The sequence below is a fragment of the Puma concolor genome, chromosome B1 (assembly GCF_028749965.1).
Source record: "Puma concolor isolate L17-30 chromosome B1, mPumCon1.1.hap2, whole genome shotgun sequence".
Lineage (NCBI taxonomy): Eukaryota > Metazoa > Chordata > Mammalia > Carnivora > Felidae > Puma > Puma concolor.
In genome coordinates, this window is record NC_141670.1 from 114677048 (window position 1) to 114701633 (window position 24586).

At 37.2% G+C, this 24586-nt stretch overlaps 1 protein-coding gene across 3 annotated transcripts in view; it reads left to right on the forward strand.

Moving 5' to 3' along the window:
- CFI (complement factor I) overlaps positions 1–24586 on the forward strand; it is a 63002-nt gene that overhangs the window by 32416 nt on the left and 6000 nt on the right. For 2 of the 3 annotated variants that reach the window (XM_086704409.1, XM_086704407.1), the window contains exons 4-13: positions 247–400; positions 3918–4099; positions 5208–5321; positions 5421–5531; positions 12643–12690; positions 15978–16001; positions 18789–18824; positions 21184–21287; positions 21456–21559; positions 24300–24577. In XM_086704409.1, coding sequence (XP_086560535.1) covers positions 247–400; positions 3918–4099; positions 5208–5321; positions 5421–5531; positions 12643–12690; positions 15978–16001; positions 18789–18824; positions 21184–21287; positions 21456–21559; positions 24300–24577 — 1155 coding nt within the window. The remainder of the gene's footprint in view (positions 1–246; positions 401–3917; positions 4100–5207; positions 5322–5420; positions 5532–12642; positions 12691–15977; positions 16002–18788; positions 18825–21183; positions 21288–21455; positions 21560–24299; positions 24578–24586) is intronic. The other variant, XM_086704408.1, reaches the window with a different exon arrangement.

The following is a 24586-nucleotide window of genomic DNA, read 5'->3' on the forward strand; positions in this document are numbered from 1 at the left end:
TTCACAGGGTTGTTGTGAGGATTTCATAATAGTCTGTATAACTGGGTAGTATAGCCACTGATACATAATAGACCCTGGTAAAACAATTACAGACGATTATTTACTAAAATCTTCATGGTGTTCAAAGTTAATTTGAAATTACATTTTTTGTTTATTTTAAAGGCTTTTAATCAAGAGGAGAAAAGGTGAATGCCTAAATATTGCTCATTCTTTTGTGTGTGGGTGTGTGTGTGTTTTTAATTTTAGGACAATTTAGTGTTTCCTTAAAGTATGGAACTACCACTTCTGAGGGAATTGTTGAAGTAAAACTTGTAGACCAAGATAAGAAAATGTTCATATGTAAAAAAGCCTGGAGCATAGTGGAGGCTAATGTGGCCTGTCTTGAACTTGGATTTCAACAGTAAGTGCTTGTGCCAGTGGATTTTCCCAGGGTTGGTTTGGTCTTATTGTTCCAATTATTTGTTTTTTGATTACCCAATCTTTCTGTGCCTTAATTTCCTCATATGTGACCTGAGAGTATGAACTACCTGTCTCCCAGCATTGTTATGAGGATTAGATATGTTCATGTCTGACTAGCACTTAGAACACTGCTGAACACAGATCACCTGTAAGTTTGTTGGAAGTTTCTGGATACGAATCTTTTGCAGTTTCAGATAGCTATAAACATGTTCATTACTGTATATCTCTACTTGTCTATAATTATTCCCACTTTTTCATACCTAATATTGTTTATCTATGTCTTCTCTCTCTTTTTCTTGGTCAACCTTGAAGAGATTTGTCTATTTGATAGTGGTTTTTATTTGTATATCTTATACATAAATTGTCTCTTGTTACTTTACTCTCACTTCATTAACTTTTGTTGTTATCTTTGGCTCTCTCTCTTCTGTTCTCTATTGTATTTTCCTAATTCCTTGAGTTAAATGCTTAACTCCTAAATTTTCAATTTTTCTTATTTTCTAATATAAGCATTTAAGGTACAAATTTCTCTCTAGGTAATGCATCATCTGCATGCCATTAGCCTCAGTGGCATACAATAAAAGTGGTATTTTATTTATTGTTCAGTTTGAAATATTTTCAGGTTTTCAGTATAATTCTTCTTTGATTTAGAAGTTTCTTTTTTACTTTTGTAATGAATATATTTTTGCTTTTAGTTAACTTTTTGTTATAGATTTCCTATTTAATTGTATTGTAAGAGAATGGTTCCTATATGATAATTGTTTAAATATTTGTTAACACTTGCTTTGTGCTGAGTATATTTTAAATGTTTCAGGGGCACGGTTCTAGATAATAAGTATGTTATCCATTAAAATAAGCAAGCTCATAACTGCTTTGTTCAAATCTTTTCCTATTTACTTACTTGCAAGCTTTCTATGTCTTTATCTTTTAAATATGTCCCTTATAAACAGCACATATCTAGATTTTTTTTAAAAATCCAATATGACAATAACTGTCTGAATAGTTTAGTCCATTTACATTATTGTGATTATTTACATTGTTGAATTTATTTTCCCTTATTTTATAATTATTATTTAACCTGCTTTTTCTGTGTGCTTTCTTCCTTTTCTAACTTCTACTGGGTTAATAAAGTTGTTGTGTTTTTTCATTCTCCCCTCTCTTCCCCCTCTACTTGGTTTGTAAACTATACACATCCTATTTCTGTTGTTTTTGTGGTTATCTTCACATTTATACCACGAATCCTTAACTTAGGAATTCCTCACCCTCTTCAGGAATAATACAAAGAATTCATTATTTCTATCAAGGTTCCAGGATTTAGTTCCACATTATTTTTATATATTCCTGAAGTTAATTGTTATCATTATATAAGCAATTATAATACATACTGTCATTATATAATTATATATCATATATAATATATAAAATATATAAATATTTGCTTATATATAATTATTATATAATTTATATATTATATATGATATATACAATATATCATGTATATATGTATATATCATATATACTTCATATATATACACGTATATATACATATATATACGTGTATATATATATGATATATGATATTATATACACACATATACTGTGCTTATTCAGATGTACTTCATGTTTACCAACATCTTGGTTTGTTACTGCTTTTTGCATCTCTCAATATTATGCTAAATTCAGTTTCCTTCTTTCTAAACCATATCTGCTAGAAGTTCATTAGTGAGAGTATCTTATCATTAAATTGAGCCACAGAATATTTGTAATTTTTGACAGTTTGTGACCTACAACCTATAAGTCAACCTAATGGGAAACTCTCTCAGTCTTTGATCTCCCAGTATTTTTTTTTTTCAACGTTTATTTATTTTTAGGACAGAGAGAGACAGAGCATGAACGGGGGAGGGGCAGAGAGAGAGGGAGACACAGAATCAGAAACAGGCTCCAGGCTCTGAGCCATCAGCCCAGAGCCCGACGCGGGGCTCGAACTCACGGACCGCGAGATCGTGACCTGGCTGAAGTCAGACGCTTAACTGACTGCGCCACCCAGGCGCCCCGATCTCCCAGTATTTTGCTTTCATCATATTTTGTATAAGCTCATGGACAGACTTCTCTTATTTTAGCCAGTGGATATTTCCCTTACTTCTTTAAGAGCTCATTGAAGCCATTTATTATATTTTATCTAGTACTTTTGGATAGTTTTAGAATGAGAGATTTTTTTTCAAATTCTATACTTCTGAGATTGCCCCAATAGCTCTCATTTGTTCTCATATTTTGATGCTGCTTGACAGTTTTATGACTCTTGTATCGTCATTATGGATCTTAAATCATTAAAAATACCTCCCTGTTTCCTTTAAGCTTATTTATTTATTTTGAGAGAGAGAGAGAGAGAGAGAGAGAGAGAGAATGAGCAGGAGAGGGGCAGAGAGAGAGGGAGAGAGGGAATCCAAAGCAGGCTCTGCGCTATCAGCACAGAGCCTGATGCAGGGCTCAGACCCACAAACCATGAGATCATGACCTGATCTTAAATCAAGAGTCAGACGCTTAACTGACTGAGCCACCCAGTCACTCCCTGACTTTCATTCTAATTGATCTTATATTTATATTGCCCTTATTGCTTTATTATTGTTTATATTTACCCGATGCATCTTTGCTCAACTTTTTATTTATAACACCATTTTCCTCATTTCCTTCTAAAGAGAAGCAGGGAACAATTGAATGTTCTGGAAGAATAGTTTACTATAACTCATCACCTCTAGGATATTGAGTCATAGAGGTAGCCTCTTACCTGCACAAATTCTGAACAAATTAGAAAGTCCAAGCAATGGTATATAGATGCCAAAAATCACCTTAATACTGTCAAGGCTGAATTGAGGATATAGCTTAATGTAAAAACAAAATGAACCTGCTAGAATTGAACCATGTTAACCTCCCAAATTCTAAGCAATAATAGGGCTAACCAGGTAAGCCTTCTAGCATGAGGCAGGTGAAGAGGCCCCCAAAAGGAAAGATGGAAAACATGAGCTACTTGTCTGATTTATAATTCCAAAATTCTCTGATCAATTATCCTACTCCTTTTCCTTGAGCAAAAAGGAATTAAGAGATGAAGAGAGGCCAAGAATGATACATCTTAGGTTGGAAGGAAACATCAGGAGTGTGGAAGGATTCCTCCTTAACAAGAAACAGGAGGGGAAACTAATATTTGCTGAGTGCTTACCAGGTTTGAACTTTGGCTAGTCAGTTTAAATTGATTGTTTTAATTAATCTTTATAAAACTTGCTGAGATTGTCATATTCTCTTTTACAAGTGAAGATACTGAGCCTCAGAGAATTTAAGCATCTTGCTCAATGTATCTTATGTAGAAAATTAGAGGAAATTACTTTAGTTCCTTACCTCCTATAGTGAGGTTATAAGTGCAAAGTACAAATTATTCTACCTTAATGTTTCATTTATTCTATTTGCAGAGGTGCTTTGGAGGCTCAAAAAAGTTTTGAAGTTCCTGAAGATCTCCATATGAATTCTACCGAATGTCTGCATGTGCATTGTCGAGGATTAGAAACTAGTTTGGCTGAATGCACTTTTATTAAGAGAAGAACTAAAAATTACCAGGATTTAGCTGGTGTGGTATGTTACACACAGAATACAGGTTGGTAGAGTGCTTGCCTGAAACCTCAAAACTTCCTTTAGAATTGTTTATTCCATACCATGACTGTAGTAAACAGATGATGGATACTCAGTTGCAGCAATAGAGGCAAAATCATTTTGGAGGCTTTAGAGCCTAAATTGGTGCTTTTCCCGTGTACTCAAATACTCCTATATAGGAAGCAAAGTTGCCTGACTCCTCTTTGCTTCCTGAAACATCTGGATTAAAGTTAATATAACAAACCTAAGTAACTCAAATGTCAGAAGAAACCTCATCTTCTTTGAGAGGTCCAGCCTACACACTTCAAAATGCCTTTAAAATATTTAAGTGACCACATCTATGCCTCAGTCTCAAGGCAGTCACTGCCACTTTTCTCTTCCATCCTGACATTGGAATATTTTAGTATTATGTATGGTTTAAAGACTAAAGGCTTTTTTGGTGCTAAAAAAAAAAGAAAAGAAAAGAAAAAAAGGACTATCAAAGTGTAAATGGCACTGCCCAAGCAAGTCATGGGATGGAAGTGAGGATTCATGGAACAGCATTTAAAGAAATGGGTGAACACCAGGGGCGCCTGGGTGGCGCAGTCGGTTAAGCGTCCGACTTCAGCCAGGTCACGATCTCGCGGTCCGTGAGTTCGAGCCCCGCGTCAGGCTCTGGGCTGATGGCTCAGAGCCTGGAGCCTGTTTCCGATTCTGTGTCTCCCTCTCTCTCTGCCCCTCCCCCGTTCATGCTCTGTCTCTCTCTGTCCCAAAAATAAAAAAAATAAAAAAAAAAAAAAACACGTTGAAAAAAAAAGAAATGGGTGAACACCAGTGCTTGCTGATGTTAGCGAGGGCTCTTGATCCCTGAGCCTCCTTCTCCAATGCCAGTGAGTACAGACCTCCACCATAAATACTGATTTTCAGAGATAATGAATGGGCCTCCATAAACCCACTCTGACATTTATTTTCTTTATTTACCATATATATATTATGTTGATGCTACCAATACATTAAATCCTTTTTTATTTGATGCCCGACTTTATCTTAAAGTCCCCATTATGCCAAGTGTGATAAAGATGTCACCTAGAACTCCATAAATAAATTTCACAAAGATCATTCCTAATTTACAGTTTCTTCAGCAAATGACTCCTTTCGTTGTGTGAATGGGAAATATATTCCTCAAAAGAAAACCTGTAATGGTGTCAATGACTGTGGAGACCAAAGTGATGAGCTGTGCTGTAAAGGTAGTAGGAGAAACTTTACTTTTGAATTTAAGATTCTATCCCACTCGACTTTAAGTAAGAAAAAATAAAAATAAAAACCTCTTCATTTATGTTTCATAGGATGCCGAGGCAAAAGTTTCCTTTGTAAATCCGGTGTTTGTATTCCAAATAAGTATAAGTGCAATGGTGAGCTGGACTGCATTACAGGAGAAGATGAAATTGGTTGTAAAGGTAATTGAAAGTTTTGTGGTTACACTTTTCCATTATTTGATCCAGGGATTCTGCAACTTCCTTTTAGGTATATTTTAATCTTAAGTGAGTATAGACGAGTGTTAGCAGTAAGGGTACTACTGAGAGTGGGCATGTGAAGAACTATGGAATGTTCTTCTCTCATGTTTTCATTTATTAAATATTTATTGGTTATTTCAGAACTTTTTATTAGAAAAGTTCCCACATAACAAAAATCGACAGATTATTAGAATGAACCAATATGTGCCTCAGCTTCAACAATTACCAGTATTTTGACAGTCTTGTTCAGCTTGAGTATTTTAAAGCACATTTGAGATATTATGTCACTTCACTATATGCATCTCTAATGATACACTTTACACGTACATAATATACTCTCATTAGTACACGTAAAAATAATAATATCCTAACACTGCTTAATAACAGCCCATGTTCATGTTTTCCCAACTGTCTCAAAAATGTCTTTTTAGAACAATGTGTTTGAATCAGGGTCCAAAAGAATCTAACATGTGTTTGATTATTAAATTTTTAAAGTCTCTTTTATTCTTTAAGAGTTAACTCACCTGGAAACACAACGATCCATTATCTATGGGACACAGCAAAAGCAGTCCTAGGAGGGATGTTTATACCAATACAGGCCTATCTCAAGAAAGAAGAAAAATCCCAAATAAACAATCTAACATTAAACCTAAAGAAACTAGAAAAGGAAGGAAAAAAAATCCCAAAGATAGTAAAAGGAAGGAAATATAAGGATTAGAGCAGAAATGAATGATATAGAGACTAAAGAAAAAAAAATAGAAAATGCCAATGAAACCAAGTGTTGTTTGTTTGAAAAGATAAACAAAATTGATAAATCTTCGGCCAGGGTCATTGAGAAAAAAAGAAAGAGGAGTCAAATAAATAAAATCAGAAATGAAAAAGGAGAAGTAACTGGCACCACAGAAATACAAAAGCTTTTATAAGAGGCTACTATGAAAATGATAGGCAACAAACTGGACAATTTAAAAGAAATTGATACATTCTTAGAAACATACAATGTTCCAAAACTGAATCAGGAAGAAATAGAAAATCTGGACAGACTGATTACTAGTAATGTAAAGAACTGGTAATCATAAAAAGTCCCAACAAACAAAGTTTTAGGACCAAATAGTTTCACAGGTTAATTCTACCAAACATTTAAAGAAGAGTTAATACCTATTCTCAAACTATTCCAAAAAATAGAAGAGGAAGGAAAACTTCCAAGTTTGTTCCATAAAGCCAGCACTACCCTGATACCAAAACCAGACAGACACTACCAAAAAAAGGAAACTACACATCAATATCCCTAAAGAACATAGATGCAAAAATCCTCAACAAAATATTAATAAACCAAATTCAACAAAATATTAAAAGAATCATTCATGATCAAGTGAGATTTATTCCAAGGATGCAAGAATGATTCAATGTCCTCAAATCAATCAATGTGATGCATCACATTAACAAAACAAAGGATAAAAACATATAATCATCACAATAGATTCAAAATAAGAATTTGCCAAAATTCAATATCCATTCATGATAAAAACTCAACAAGGTGGGTTTAGAGGGAACATACCTCAACATAATAAAGGCCATATATGACAAACCCACGACTAACATCATACTCAATGGTGAAAAGCTGAAAGCTTTTCCTCTAAGATCAGGAATAAGACAAAGATGTCCACTCTTGACACTTCTGTTCAGCATAGTACTTAAGTCCTAGCCCTAACCATCAGACAAGGAAGGAACAAAGGGAGGGAGGGAGGGAGGGAGGGAGGGAGGGAGGGAGGGAAGGCATCCTAATTTGTATGGAAAAAACAAAACTGTCAAACTTTGCAAATGACATGATACTTTACATAGGAAACCCTAAAGACTACCAAAAACCTATTAGAGCTAATAAATGAATTCACTAAAATTGCAGAATACAGAGTTAACATTCAGATATCAGTTGTGTTTCTATATACTAATAATAAACTACCAGAAAAAGAAATTAAGATAATAATCCCACTTACAATTACACCAAGAAGAATAAAATACCTAGAAGTATTTATTTTATTAACCAAGGAGGTGAAAGATTTATACTCTGAAAACGATATGACATTGATGAAAGAAAATGGAAGTGACACAAATAAATGGAAAGATCTACCATATTTGTGGACTGGAAGAATAAATATTGTTAAACTGTCCATACCCAAAGCAATCTACAGATTTAATGCAACCCCTATCTAAATATCAATAGTATTTTTCACAGAACTAGAGCAAAGAATCCTAAAATTTTTATGGAACCACAAAAGACCCTGAACAACCAAGCAATCTTGAAAAGAACAAAGTTGGAGGTATCACAATCCTAGATTTCAAGATATACTACAAGCCTATAGTAATCAAAACAGTATGGTACTGGCACAAAAAGACACATAGATCAATAATAGAACAGGATACAAAGCCCAGAAATAAATTGATGCTTACATGGTAAATTAATCTACAACAAAGGCGGCAAGAATATACAATCTGGAAAAGACAGTCTCTTCAATAAATGGTGTTGGGAAAGCTGGCCATGTACATTTAAAAAAATGAAATTGGGCCACTTTCTTACACCATACATAAAAATAAACTCAAAATAGACTAGAGAATTAAAAACCTAAAGGTGAGACCTGAAACCAGAAGACTACTAAAAGAGAACATAGGCAGTAATCTCTTAGACGTCAGCCTTAGCAACATTTTTCCAGATTTGTCTCCTCAGGCAAGGGAAATAAAAGCAAAAATAAACTACTGGGACTACAACAAAATAAACCATCAGCAAAACAAAAAGACAACCTACCAAATGGGAGAAGATATTTGTGAATAATATATCTGATAAGGGGTTAATATCCAAAATATAAAAACTTATACAACTCAATGCACAAAAAAACAAATTATTTGATTAAAAAATAGGTAGAGGACCTGAATAGACATTTGTCCAAAGAAGACCTATAGATGGCCAACAGACACATCCCTAATCAGCAGGGAAATACAAATTAAAACCACAATGAGGTATCATCACCTCACATCAGTCAGCATACCTAGTATCAAAAAGACAAGCATTAACAAGTATTAGTGCAGAAGTGGAGAAAGGGAACCCTTGTGCACTATTGGTGGGAATGTAAATTGCTGCAGCCATTATGGAAAACATGGAGGTTTCTCAAAAAAAATTACACACACACACACACAAGCACACACCACTACCCTATGATCCATCAATTCCACTGCTGAGTATTTACCCAAAGGAAACAAAAACAATTCAAAAAAGATGTATGCATCTCTATATTTATTGCAGCATTATTTACAATAGCCAAGATATGGAAGCAACCTAAGTGTCCATTGACAGATGAATGGATAAAGAAGATGTGATACACACACACACACACACACACACACACACACACACACACACACACACCAGAATATTACTTGAGTCCTAAAAAAGAATGACTTCTTACCATTTGCAACATTCATAAACCTAGAGAGAATTATGCTAAGTGAAATGAGTCAGAGAAAGATAGATACCATATGATTTCACTTATATGTGGAATCTAAAAAACAAACCAAAGAACTAACAAAAACAGAAGCAGATACATAAATACAGAGAAAAACTGGTGGTTTCCAGACTGCAGAGGTGGGGAGGATGGATGAAGTAGGTGAAGGAGATTAAGAAGTACAAACTTCCAGGGGCACTTGGGTGCTCCGTTGGTTAAGCAACCAGCTCTTGATTTCAGCTCAGGTCATGATCTCATGGTTCTTGAGATCAAGCACAGTGCCTGTTTGGGATTCTCTCTCTCTCTGCCCTTCTCCTGCACTCTCTCAAAATAAATAAGCTTTAAAAAAAAGTATAAACTTCCAGTTACAAATAAGTCATGGGCTGAAAAGTATAGCATAGAGAATACAGTGCATAATACTGTAATATTGTATGATGACAGATAGTAATCACATTTATTGTGGTCAGCATTGTATAATGTATAGAATAGTTGAATCACTTGGTCATACACCTGAAACTAATATAACACTATGTCAACTATACTTCAATTAAAAAAAAAGTTACCTACCCATCCACCACCAATTTTTCTCATGCCAATGATTTTTTAGAGACACTTGGTCATTTGCCTACAAGATGTTCCTTATTCTGGATTTTTAGAGACTTCATTAGATACAAAGTTCAATATTTTAGGTAAGAATTCTTGATGGGTGGTGCTATGTCCTTTTTATTACATATAAAGTTATGTTGTCTGGGTATCCCACAACTAGTGACACTAAGATTGATCACTGGACCAGCTTGATATTTCCTTTACAAAATTCCCCCACAACCTTTCATCTTAATGGTCTTTAGTAGCCTGTGTGATTGTTGACTAGATTCCTTTGTCAATAGGAACTATAAAATGGTGATTTCTAATTCAGCATTCTTTCTGCATTTATTTACTAGTTTTCTATAGAGAAGAATTTTCCTTCATCAACTATTTTGTTTCCATGAAATGCAATTCATAATAAAAAGGAAGAATAGTGTTTAATTCTTTCCCTTTATTTACCAAGTTTCAAAGCAATGAGTTAATGCTCTTTGTTTTTTTGGTGCTCGTTGGAAAACCTCTGATGGTAAAAAATATTTGCTAGGTACCTACTCTGTGTCACACAGACTGACTTCTTGCTTACATCAATGCTTTCTGGAGGAAAAGTTTATGGAAGTTATTATACTCATTCATTTACTCAGTGAATATTTATTAAGTTCTTACTAAACAGTGCCATACCCTGCTTTAGGTACTGGGGTTGCAGTAATGAGTAACATGTCAGAAATCCCTGCCCCATCATTGATCTTACATTCTAGTGGTGGAAGAGAGACAATAAACAAGAGAAATATGTAAGATATGTAGGAAAATAATAAGTATAAGCAGAAAAATAAAGCGAGGAGGGAGGATATAAAATGTCAGGGGTAAGTTCTGAAATTTTAGATAAGGTAGTCTGGAGAGGCTCACTCACTGGGGTTACTTTTAGGTAAAGAGCTGGAGGAAAGGATGGAGCCAGCCATACAGATGTCTGTGGAAGAGTGTTCTAGGCAGAGGCACCAACCAGTGCAGTGTTCATAAGAGAGCAACTTTCCAGGATATTTGAGGAGCAAGCAGCAAGGAGGCTAATGGGGCATGTGTCACAGGTGCTGGTAGTGAGAGGTTAAAGAATAAATAGTTGGGGCACCTGGGTGGCTCAGTCAGTTAAGCATCTGACTTTGGCTGAGGTCATGATCTCAAGGTTTGAGTTCGATCCCCACATCGGGCTCTGTGCCGACGGCTTAGACCCTGGAGCCTGGTTTGGATTCTGTGTCTCCCTCTATCTCTCCGCTCCTCCCCCACTCACACTCTGTCTCTCTGTCTCTCTCTCTTAAAAATAAATAAACATTAAATTAAAAAAAAAAAGAGCAAATAGTTGGAGAGGTTGGACAGATGGTTGGGGTGGGTGGAGGGAGACAAGGGCAGATAGTCAAGCCTGGTAGTAAGGGAAATAGGGAATTTAAAGCAGAGGCACCACATGATTTGACTTACATTTAATTTTATTTTTTATAATTTTTTAATGTTATTTATTTTGAGAGAGACAGAGACAGAGCACAAGCAGGGAAGAGGCAAAGAGAGAGGGAGACACAGAATCTGAAGCAGCTTCCAGGCTCTGAGCTGTCAGCACAGAGCCCGACACAGGGTTTGAACTCATGAGCTGTGAGATCATGACCTGAGCCAAAGTTGGACACTCAACTGACTGAGCTACCTGGGCGCCCCTGACTTGCAGTTGAAATCAAGATTACTCTGGCTGCTGTGTGGCGACTAGGCTGTATAAGGGCAAGGGGAGAAGCAGGGAGGCCAGTTAGGAAGCCACGCAGTCATCCAGGGAAGAGATGATAGTGATAAGAATAAGTTGGTAGGGAGGGAAATGGTGAGAAGCAGTCACGTTCTGGATGTATTTTGAAGCTGGAGCCAGAAGGATTGACCAGTAGTTAGATGGAGGCATGAGAAGAAATGAGCAGTTAAGGGTGACTCCAGGGGTGTGGGCCCGAGAACTGGAAAAATGGAGCTGCTTTCAACAAAGATGGGGAAGACTGTGAGAGCAGTAGGCATGCTTGTATCTGCTTCGTTTATGAAATTTATCCAGTGGTGTGCTGGTAGATGCTGGTAAATTGGCTTTGGAGAGGGAGAGGAAATCCCTGATTTGTAGCTTTTGCTAATTCCTGTGGTGTGATTACTCCCACCATGGGTGATTTCAAGCCAAATTTATATGATGCCACAGAACACAAACTAGGAAGTGGTGACCTAGTCTCTGATGTGGTGATAGACCCCCATGTCAGGACACCACTGTTAACTGTTTATTGTAGTTTTTTGTACCTATCTTCCCTTCCCCTCCCTTGTCAACAGTAAACCCCTTGAAAACAGAATCTGTTTTTATATTCCAAATATGCCTTATAGGGGCGCCTGGGTGGCGCAGTCGGTTAAGCGTCCGACTTCAGCCAGATCACAATCTCGCGGTCCTTGAGTTCGAGCCCCGCGTCAGGCTCTGGGCTGATGGCTCGGAGCCTGGAGCCTGTTTCTGATTCTGTGTCTCCCTCTCTCTCTGCCCCTCCCTCGTTCATGCTCTGTCTCTCTCTGTCCCAAAAATAAATAAAAAACGTTGAAAAAAAAATTCAAATATGCCTTATAAATAAGCATTAAATAAATGTCGGAGATATGTATGGATACATGAATTAATAATAATTCTTTTTTGGCATTGCTTGGTATTATTTGAGTTTACTGAAGACTTATTTAATTCCCCATTGACATCAGTTCTTAAATGTAAAAACACATGGTTTTAGGATTTCAAATCATATTATTTCTTTTGATGCTTATATAAGCAGTTGAGCAATGTACTTTATGTTCATTAAATGTAGCTATAATCTTAGTAAAAAGAGAAAGAAATAAATTTTAAAACATTTTTCAGGGAGAACGGGCAGCCATTGACTCTTGCCAGTGAAGATGGACAGTTTTTCCCTCCCAGTTTTATTGAGATAGAATTAACATACAATGCTGTTTATGTTTAGGTGAACAGCATATTGATCTGACACATGTATCGGGACATGATGACCACAGTAAGTTTAGTTAACATCCATCTCATCATAGAGTTAACGATTCTTTTTTCTTTGTGATAAGAGATTTACTCATGAAACAACTTTCAAGTATACCGTACAGCAATGTTAACTATAGTCACCATGCTGTACATTACATCTCCAGCATGCACTTATCTGGAAGTTTGTACCTTTTGATCACCTTCACCTAATTCCCTACCTCACCCTCTGCCTCTAGTAACCACAGATCTGATCTCTTTTTCTATGAGTTTGTTTTGTTAGATTCCACATATGGGTGAGATCATGTATTTGTCTTTCTCTGAAGCTCTACAGTTCAATTTCACTTTTCAGTATAATACTACTTGGGGTTTCTTCTCCTTCTCCTCCTCTTCTGCCCCTTTTCCCTCCTCCTCCTCTTTCTTCTCCTGATTCAAAACTCTAAAGTTTAAGGTCATCCGTGCTCATGGATTGGAAGAACAAATATTGTCAAAATGTCAATACTACCCAAAGCTATCTACACATTCAATGCAATCCCAATCAAAATTGCACCAGCATTCTTCTCGAAACTAGAACAAGCAATCCTAAAATTCATATGGAAACACAAAAGGCCCTGAATAGCCAAAGTAATTTTGAAGAAGAAGACCAAAGCAGGAGGCATCACAATCCCAGACTTTAGCCTCTACTACAAAGCTGTCATCATCAAGACAGCATGGTTTTGGCACAAAAACAGACACATAGACCAATGGAATAGAATAGAAACCCCAGAACTAGACCCACAAACATATGGCCAACTCATCTTTGACAAAGCAGGAAAGAACATCCAATGGAAAAAAGACAGTCTCTTTAACAAATGGTGCTGGGAGAACTGGACAGAAACATGCAGAAGATTGAAACTAGACCACTTTCTCACACCATTTACAAAAATAAACTCAAAATGGATAAAGGACCTGAATGTGAGACAGGAAACCATCAAAAGCCTAGAGGAGAAAGCAGGAAAAGACCTCTCTGACCTCAGCCGTAGCAATCTCTTACTCGACACATCCCCAAAGGCAAGGGAATTAAAAGCAAAAATGAATTACTGGGACCTTATGAAGATAAAAAGCTTCTGCACAGCAAAGGAAACAACCAACAAAACTAAAAGGCAACCAACGGAATGGGAAAAGATATTTGCAAATGACATATCGGACAAAGGGCTAGTATCCAAAATCTATAAAGAGCTCACCAAACTCCACACCCGAAAAACAAATAACCCAGTGAAGAAATGGGCAGAAAACATGAATAGACACTTCTCTAAAGAAGACATCCGGATGGCCAACAGGCACATGAAAAGATGCTCGATGTCGCTCCTCATCAGGGAAATACAAATCAAAACCACACTCAGATATCACCTCACGCCAGTCAGAGTGGCCAAAATGAACAAATCAGGAGACTATAGATACTGGAGAGGATGTGGAGAAACGGGAACCCTCTTGCACTGTTGGTGGGAATGCAAACTGGTACAGCAGCTCTGGAAAACAGTGTGGAGGTTCCTCAGAAAATTAAAAATAGACCTACCCTATGACCCAGCAATAGCACTGCTAGGAATTTACCCAAGGGATACAGGAGTACTGATGCATAGGGGCACTTGTACCCCAATGTTTATAGCAGCACTCTCAACAATAGCCAAATTATGGAAAGAGCCTAAATGTCCATCAACTGTTGAATGGATAAAAAAATTGTGGTTTATATACACAATGGAGTACTATGTGGCAATGAGAAAGAATGAAATATGGCCTTTTGTAGCAACGTGGATGGAACTGGAGAGTGTTATGCTAAGTGAAATAAGCCATACAGAGAAAGACAGATACCATATCTTTTTACTCTTATATGGATCCTGAGAAACTTAACAGAAACCCATGGGGGAGGGGTACGGAAAAAAAAAAAAAGAGGTTAGAGTGGGAGACAGCCAAAACATAAGAGACTCTTAAAAACTGAGAACAAACTGAGGGTTGATGGGGGGTGGGAGGGCAGGGAGGGTGGCTGATGGGTATTGAGGAGGGCACCTTTTGGGATGAGCACTGGGTGTTGTATGGAAACCAATTTGACAATAAATTTCATATATTGAAAAAAATAAATCATAAAAAAATAAATGAAAAATAAAGTTTAAGGTCAAAGAACACAATTTGTTAGCTTATCAGGCAAAAAAAATTCTACTGAAAGGGAGTGAACTATAAAAGCTTACTTTTTTTATCAATTTTTTGAATCCATATCAAAAATACATTTAGTCAACTGTCATTGTTACCTCAGTTTACTCTTCTTTCTTCCTTATTATTATTTTTAAGTTTTTTTTTTTATGTTTACTTATTTTTGAGAGAGAGAGAGAGAGACAGAGTGCAAGCTGGGGAGGGAAACACAGAATCCACAACAGGCTCCAGGCTCTGAGCTGTCAGCACACAGCCGGTCATGGGGCTCAAACCCACGAACTGTGAGATCATGATCTGAGCCGAAGTCGGACACTTCACTGACTGAGCCACCCAAGAACCCCATATTATTATTGTTGTTGTTGTTGTTATTATTATTATTATTATTATTTAATGTTTATTTATTAGTGAGAGAGAAAGAGACAGAACACCATCAGGGGAGGGGCAGAGAGAGAAGGAGATGCAGAATCCCAAGTAGGCTCCAGGCTCTGAGCTGTCAGCACAGAGCCTGTCGCAGGGCTCAAACTCGTGAACCGTGAGATCATGACCTGAGCCAAAGTCAGACACTTAACCGACTGAGCCACCCATGTGACCCCAGTTTACCCTTCTTTCGAATGAGTGCCACCTTTTGTTTTCTAGTAGTGGTTCTAATTATTCCACCTCTAAGCAAGAGCAAGTGAGAGAAGAGATGTAAAATAAAAATATTAATATATTCATCGATCTTTCAATGGACAGATCAGAATCACTAAACCAAGGGAAGTTTGGAGTATAGCTTGGTTTCATTTATCCTTGAAAGCCCACCTTTTAGAAATAGTTTTAAAGACTTATAAATTTTGTATGACTCTATAGTAAGTTTGCTGTCACTATGTGCTCAAATATATCCCAAATATACATCTCTTTTTAAAACTCAGGTAAAAATTATTTTCTTGGTGTGTGTTTAAATGCAACATGAAACATTGGTTTTGTGGTATTAAAAATCAAAGAAAGATGACATACTGTGATTCCCTTTTATCTATTTATAAATACTAAGTTGTTTTACTGTTTCTGAAATATTAATGATTTGTGTATATTCAGGTGAACATGATCTCTTTGCTACAGTGAGTGTTTTTTTTTTGTTTTGTTTTGTTTTAGGACCTGGACATTCTGAAATTAAAGGTAAATCTCTCTTTATCATAAAATTTATATTACAGAATTGAAAACAAGGATAAGGTATCGCACTTTTCTGATACATGTGCAATATATTGACATTATGCATTTTTCTCAAAAATTATCCTTTGCTGTGGTAAATTTGGGGTTTTTTTACATGTGGCTCAAGGTAAAAATTTTAGTTAAATTCTTGGGATATTGCAGAAATGAAGCAAAAAAGAACTACGGGTATCTTCTTATATGTCAGTGTAGCTATAAATTGCAGATAATATGTGATAGTAGTAGCTCAGCTTTCACCTTAGTGTAGGCACAGAGACCTTTCTCACAGTGTGGTAAACTTTCCTTCTCACACTCACCATCCAAGGCCTGCTAACCAAAAACCACCCAAATGGCTCCTGGTGCATTTCACCTTTGCTGAGTACCCTTCTCCTCTTCCTTTACTCTTTCCTCAAAACCAAAGCAATTCCTGAAGAAATTGCCACCAGAGGAGAGATAAGATCTTTTCATGATAGGTATTTCCTCACTTAGTTTTATAAGTCAGATGTCCCCAAGTCCTCCAGCTCTTAGAGCTACCCTTTGTTACTCATAAAAATGAATTATTATCTCTTTATATTCATATAAATTTCAGTATTGTTTATATGAAATTCATATGTTTAGTATTTCTTTATTATTCATATAATATGACTATCAGAAGTTTATGGTCCTCCTCAGGATTTTTTTACAATTCCTGGGGGACTTTCATATGTTCAAGATCACCCCTATTCTAAATGCCTAATCTCAATTATTTCTTTGCTGTAATTTATTTTCTTCCTTCTTTATTCCTTTTCCCCTTCCTTCCCCCCCCCTCTCTCTCTCTCTCTCTCCCTCCCTTCCTTCCTTCCTTCCTTCAGACCTCAGGTGCAAAGAGATGCGTTCATGACACTCCTCTGCTTATTCCACATAATCAGCATTGGGCTAGGCAGGGCACCTCTCTTGTTTTATTTATTCTCCTTTATTTCAGTACCTTACTCCCATCCCCCTTAGGCAACCATTTTAATGTGTATTAAAATGTGTATGCCTTGTTTGTACACATTCTTACCCAAGTGTACTCTCTTGTGAGCATACATTTTTAAGTCACATAATATGGTGTTGTAGATCTCATATTTCCTTTATTTCTTTTTATAAAGCATTAAGTTTTAAAGATCTGTGTTGCTCTGTGTCCATCTAATATTTGCTTCTAACTTTCTGCCTGAATCCCTCTGTTCATCTTTCACAATTTACTGCCTACTTTCTCAGTAACAGACTCGCAGCTGTCAGTCATATTCTCTCCTTCAGGATGTGTGAGAGAATTGCTCTGAGACATCTAGCTGGACAAGGAGTATTGGGTCTCAGGGCATGCATCTACTTAACTTGGCTAACTATTGCCTGCATGTTCTTTGGCAGAGCTATACCAGTCCTTACCTCTACCTCCAACAATGCCCGAGGGTTCTCCTCATCCTCACTAACATTAAGTGTTCTCCAGCTTTCTAATTTTGCTAGTCTCATAATTGTCAGGCCGTATGGCATTATGTATCAATTTGAATTTTTATAATAACCAATGACTTTGAGTTTCTCTTCATACTAGCTTTTGAGTTTCCACCTTTTCTTTACTGTATCCTTTCGCAAGTACATATCTTTTGCTTAATTTCACATTGGGGTTGCAGTCTCGTTGATTTGAATTCTAGATGTTAAATCCGTTTTCAGTCTTAGACATTGCAAATACCTTCCTCCATTCTGTCACCCATCTATTAACTTTATCCATAGTGAGCTTTGTTGAATAGAGATCTTTATGTAAATCAAAGTCATTGACACTTTTCTCGTGGTTTGTGCTTTTGGAGCTCTGTGATATTTTTCAAATATCCAGCACACCTCAGCTACACTGGACTTTCCCCATCTTCCTTTGTTGAGCATTTAATATGAATGTTTGAATCTCCTCTTTGATTCATAAGGGTGCTTTTGTGAAAGCTTCTGAGCAGAGCCTCTCTCTGTCCCAGAAAATAAATAACCTAGGAATGTGGATGTAGCTATGTCTGTCCAGAGACAAGACTCATGATTGCTGCAGTCAAGTAACATTGCCCTTCTGGGCTGTGCCATCCACAGACACATCCTCACCCGAGACCAAACAACATGCTGGTGGGAATCCACCTTTGGACCCCCCTCAGCTCAAAAAAATCATGATCCTGTCCTCTGAAATGTTCTAGGATGACAAAGTGAAGATGGAATCATCCCATAGAACTTCAAGCAAAAGTCTAAGGAAGAGGAGAAAATCTTTTGTTTATGTTTTTAACTTCTATATCCCAGATGCCTAATACTAACAACGCCTACTATAATATCTTTGTATGACTCCTGAAGAGCTGCCTTATTATGTACAAAATGAGAAGAGCCTTTTTAATGTCAGCTCAGTACTCTTTTGGTCAGTATTAGTCACTGTTCCCTACCTTATGTAAGGACTTTATGAATCAGAGTTGAAAAAGAAGCTTTCCTTCTCTGACCCAAGCATTCTGAATGCAGAAAAGCACTGCACCAGGAGTCTCACCATTTACTTGTACCAAGACACCCAGTTTGTGCCTGCAAAATTTCTACACAGTTCATCATGAGCCTTCACAATTAACTAGGTATAGAAAGGAAATTAGATGGTGTGATTTGGGGATTTGTACTGTCCTTTTTAAAGAGAGGACAAGTTTTAAGACAGAAAATTATGATCAAAGTTTTAATGATTTTAATTAATTTTTATTATAAACACAAGGATAAACATTGGAACTTTTTGTTTTCTTATAGAAGAAACAGAACTTTTGACTGCTAATATGGATGCAGGTAAGTTAACATTATTCTGGGGTTTTTTGTTTGTTTTTAAATTTTTTTTAACATTTATTTTTGAGGGAGACACACAGAACATGAGTTGGGGAGGGGCAAAGAGAGAGGGAGACACAGAATCTGAAGCAGGCTCCAAGCTCTGAGCTGTCAGCACAAAGCCTGACGCGGGGCTTGAACCCACAAACTATGAGATCATGACCTGAGCCGAACTCAGACGCTTAACCGAATGAGCCACCCAGATGCCCCAACATTATTCTGTTTTACTAGTGCTTCCCTGGTTTAAGTCTGCATTTTAATGTTGTGTGTGTGTGTGTGTGTGTGTGTGTGTGTGTGTGTGTGTATAATTGATTCAAACAACAATTACCTTTGTTATCAATTAAATAGAAAAAAATAACATTACTCTTTTCCTTTCCTTATCATTTTTAAGAAAAACAAATATATATGCTTCTTGGGAACTGCTTTTAAAAATAGGTTCATTCACAAGGCAAATTTTGAAGTGAAAACAATATTTTAGACCTACATAAACTTTTTTTATTTGCTATGAGCTTTGTCAGGTCAGTTTTGTCAAAAACAACCAGATTTCCACCATGGCACATGACATACATTTTGAAATAGAAAAATAATGGACTTTACTTGAATTAACTTGTTATTTTACAATGTTTTGAAGTATGATAACAGAAGGTCTGTGAAGATCTGTATCCTGTCCAGTTGTATACTAAGAGCCAAATGAATTAAAGCATCAAATCCCTGAAGAGACAGTAATTAATAAGCTTTTGGGTCAGACAATCTTGTGTTACATCCTGACTCATTATTTATTTACTGTGTAACCTTAGGTGAACAACTTAACCTCAAATACAAATTGAGAATAAATAGCTCCCTGTTTGGGGGGAATTTAAGAGAAGGTTCATGTAAGACTCTCTTCTAATTGCCAGGCCCCAAATTAATTAACTACTTTTTTTCATCAGGTGATGAGTAAAAGATTTAGATCTTTTTTTTTAATTTTTTTTTTAACATTTATTTATTTTTGACACAGAGAGAGAGCATGAACAGGGAGGGTCAGAGAAAGAGGGAGACACAGAATCTGAAACAGGCTCCAGGCTCTGAGCTGTCAGCACAGAGCCCGAGGCGGGGCTCAAACCCACGGACCGCGAGATCATGACCTGAGCCAAAGTAGGACACTTAACCGACTGAGCCACCCAGGCACCCCTAGATCATAAAGATATAGATATCAGTCTGAAGAGATTTTCCACAAAGGCCCTTTATTTTCTACGCAAGATAGCATCAGTTTTCAGATAGTACCCAAGCTGCTTCCGTAGTCTTCATTAGAGGAGGTCTCTCTCTTTTTAAAGGTCCAAAAAGAAATTTAAAATCTTAGCATCACACTCTTCCCCCAACCTTGTTCTTAGAACGGGTGGGACCAAAAAAAACAAAGCAAAATGGAAAAGAAGAAACCAAAAAAACAAAAAACAAATCTACCCAGATTCACTCACAACTTCTCTCCCGTAAGGACCTACCTCCTTCTTATATGCTCAAAGTAACTGACAGTGATATTAATTTTCTCATTTGGGGCTAAGAAGCAAGTTTGTAAAAATTTTTGTGATGTGGTAAAATATATAGAAAGAATAAGGAAAACCTCTTATATTTTTACCTTCTTCTTTTTCATGAATTCTTTTGCCAATTCACATCTTAAGTCTTTCTCTGCCATGTTCTCTGTGACAAGTATGCCACATCTAAACACTCACAGAGAAAGGAAATATCATCGCATGTCAAGTGACTAAAAAACACCCTTTAGCCCACTGATCCTGAATTTTCCATGGGTCCCTGGCACATTCCCTCTCAGGGTTAATGTGATGATTAGATGAGATAAACTATATACAAAGTATTTAGCATGGGGACTGACACATAGAAAGTACTCAAATGTTAACATCATTAACGTTAATATTATTGAAAAGAATTCCATATGAACAGCCACTAAAAAGTAAAAACTATGAAAGTGAGAAGATATAGGTGCCCGTGTTATCATCTCATTCTGATGATTTCTGAATGAGACCCTCGTCCTGAGTATGCCTGGCCATGTGACATTTTTTATCTGCCAGGGACTGGTAAATATTTAACCCCCACAGCTAGCCTCTTTCTGCCCCCAGTATGTCTTTAAGCAGAACTTCAGAGAATCAAGCCAGTTCTCGTATTAAGCCAGAATTTTTAAACAAGGTAAATAGTACCACTTAGCATCCAAAATAATTTATGAATCAATTCAGACTGTTTTATTTTAGCTGTGACTCTGCTGTGTTTGTGGCATAGATCATCAAGAAGTAATGGGTTCAAAATCATAATGATACAATCTCTTCCTTTCTTGAAGAAAGAAAACGGATAAAGTCACTTCTCCCTAAACTATCCTGTGGAGTTAAACCCATCCGGCCCACTCGAAGGAAACGAGTTGTTGGAGGAAAGCCAGCAGAAGTGGTAAACCTATGACTTCCCAGGAGCAGTCCAAGTTTGAGAAACTAAAAGTGGGTGGGGAGGATATGTAATGATAAGAGACTGGGATTCTTGCAATGGACGCATCTTAGGGTCTCCTGTCTGTACCACCGTCTGGTAGAATGGCAGTGACCACACCAATATCTTCTACAGGGAGACTTCCCGTGGCAGGTGGCAATTAAGGATAATGAGAAAATCAACTGTGGAGGAATTTATATTGGAGGCTGTTGGATTCTAACTGCTGCACACTGTGTCAGGTAAAAAATGTCTCCAATAAGATTTTGGATTCCTTGAAATAATAAACATGGGTAATAGAAATTGTGGCAGATGATAAATAAAACCACATGACAAATTCCACTCTATTAACAGCTAAATCCCCTACAATATTCATGATAGGAACCCCAGAGGCCATCCCCCCAGAAGCTACTGAGTTCTTCCCCCCAGACCAAATTATTGATCCCAGATGGCAAGGTCAGATCAAACCCATAGGTCCCAAGTTGTGTCACTTAGCACATTTGCATGATGGGAAACAAATAGGGAAAGCAAATAGATAGTACCTACGTTTTGTAGAGTTAGGACCAAACTGTTGAGAAGAGTGTATGACTGAAAAGTGTATAAAAAAAATGATAGTAGCCTGGCATTTTCTCTGGTCTCACCTCAATGAGGATGTTGTTTAAAGAGCTGCATGCATTTAAAGACTTCAAATACACAAAGCATTGTTTCACCTTCCATGTCCTCTTAAGTGTCTTTGATACATGTTCCAGACAGTGAAGATGTTCAAAGCTCGGTACTAATTGTCTCACATGCCGCTCCAGCCCTGACTTGCTTGCTTTGTACCTGCGTGCATCACTCATGTCTCTTCTTATTCTCATAAAGAGGCCAATCAATCATATGGGAATAGAGCTCCACTTATGACCTTTTTTAAACTTAATTACCTCTTTAAAGACTATATCTCCAAATATAGTTATGATGGGGTTTAGATCTTCAACCTATGAATTTTAGGGGAACACAATCCAGTCCATACCAGTGGCTGAAGGGCAGTACAAAAAAGGTATTGATAACGAGTCAAGATCAGCAAGGAGGAGGGCAGAGTTTGGGATTCCAGCCTCAGTTCTCATCTTTAGAATGAATGAGGCATCATTTATTGAGCACCTCTTACAGATTAGATAATGTATGTGCACTTTCACATATGTTGTCTTGTTTTAATATTCTTAACAGCCCTAAGAGGTAAATATTTTGTAGGTTAGTAGACTGAGACTGACAAGTTATATAACTTGGTCCACTTCTCCCTTAAGAGATGATGAAAATGTCAGACACTTGCTTTGCCAGGCTCATTTGTTGCTAGAGTATCTAAATGATGTTGTTGGGTTTTTTTTTTTTTTTTAGTTATTTATTTTGAGAGAGAGAGAGCCTGAGCAGGGAGTGGCAGAGAGAGAGAGGGAGAGAGAGAATCCCAAGCCTGCCCCACGCTGTCAGCACAAAGCCCGACACGGGGCTCAAACCCACAAAGTATGAGATAATGACCTGAGCCAAAATCAAGAGTCGGACACTTAACCAACTGAGCCACCTGAGTGTCTCTAAATGATGTTTTTAATATGGCCCATTAGGCTCCATATGATCTGATCCCTACTTACCTTCACCAATTTCATCTTGCCCCACAGCTTCAACTCTTGCTGTCTGCTCTGCCTGTTTTGGACTTTGTTCAGCTACTCAAGTTCACCTTGCTCCCTGCTGCAAAGAGACCTTCATGTGTTACTTCTCATGCCTGCAATGATCTTTCCTACCCTGTTTATCTAGTCAGTGCTGCTCTTTATTCAGATCTCAGCCCCATCTTCTCTTCCTCAGAGAATCTTTCCAGACTCCCTTGAGTCAAAGCCATCTTGATAAGTTCTCAGAACCCATGTGCTGTTGATTCCTCTCACTTTACATGGTAGAATCATATCCTCATTATTGTCATTATCCATTTAATACTGCATCTAGATCCTGAGTTCCATGAAGGCAGAAACTATTTCTGATTTTGCTCATTTCTGTAGCCCAGTAGCTAGCACAGTGCCTGGCAATAGTCATTTATTGACTATTATAGGTATACACTTTAAGTATTTGTTGAGTAAATTGAATGAATAAACAGGGTTAACCTTTAAACAATATTCAGGACCTCTGGAGAGGTCCCTTAAAAACAACCAAAATTTATATGAAGCACACCATTCTTGGAAATCCCGAATACCTCATTAGCTCCTGAAACATCACGGTTTAACTGTTAGGTGATTACCTGAGAAAATGATGGTAAATGCCAATTTGTTGGAAACCATGAGGTAAAAATTGGTGTGCAAATTAAGTGAGGCAGAATAAGAGACAATATTTAGCTCATTTACCATTTCAACTGAATTTTAAAACAGCTAATATATTCCAGGCACAATGCTAGATGCAGGCATCTATCCATAGATGAATTAGACCCTATCTTTGACTTAAGGTGGCACAGTCCAACAGGAAGAAAGACTTGTGACCAAATAAATAAGATGCAGTATTAGGATGAAGTCAATCTTAAATGTCAGGATAGTGACTGCTGTGGTCTTCACCCTGAGAACCTCTGGGGTAGCGAGTAATGATGTGTGTCCTGATTCCCCATTTCCCCATGGCTACATGCTTTCTAGTCTCTGCTTGAACACCTTCAGTGATGGTGCTCTCACTCCAGAGGCAGCCAATTCATTCCACTTCTAGGCATCTCTGGTTATTAGTGAGTTCTGTATGTCCCTGATATTGACCACTTAGATGGATTGCTTATTCCTCTCTTCATTTACCCACTGACTTTAATTGTATCCCATAAATTTAATCAAATCGCTTCACGACAGCAAACCGCTTCACGATTAAAAAATCTGAGAAAAGGAAAAAAGTCCTTTAAAAGGGAGAATATAAAGATGAAACATCAGATGTTCATGTTTATAATTGTTTTTTTCTCAATATAAATATATCTTATCTCACTTTTCCTTTCCGTTATAGTGTCAGTAAAGCTCACCATTACCAAATATGGACATCATTTCTACATCTGTTAAGACCTGAGGAAGAGCTAGTTGTTCAGCTAGCAAATAAAATTATTATCCATGAAAACTACAATGGAAGCAGCTATGAAAATGACATAGCTTTGATTGAAATGAAAAAACACTCAAACAGAAAAGAATGTGTGCTGCCTAATTCTGTCCCTGCTTGTGTCCCCTGGTCTCCATATCTATTCCAACCTAATGACAGATGCATTATTTCTGGCTGGGGCCGAGAAAAAGGTACATGCT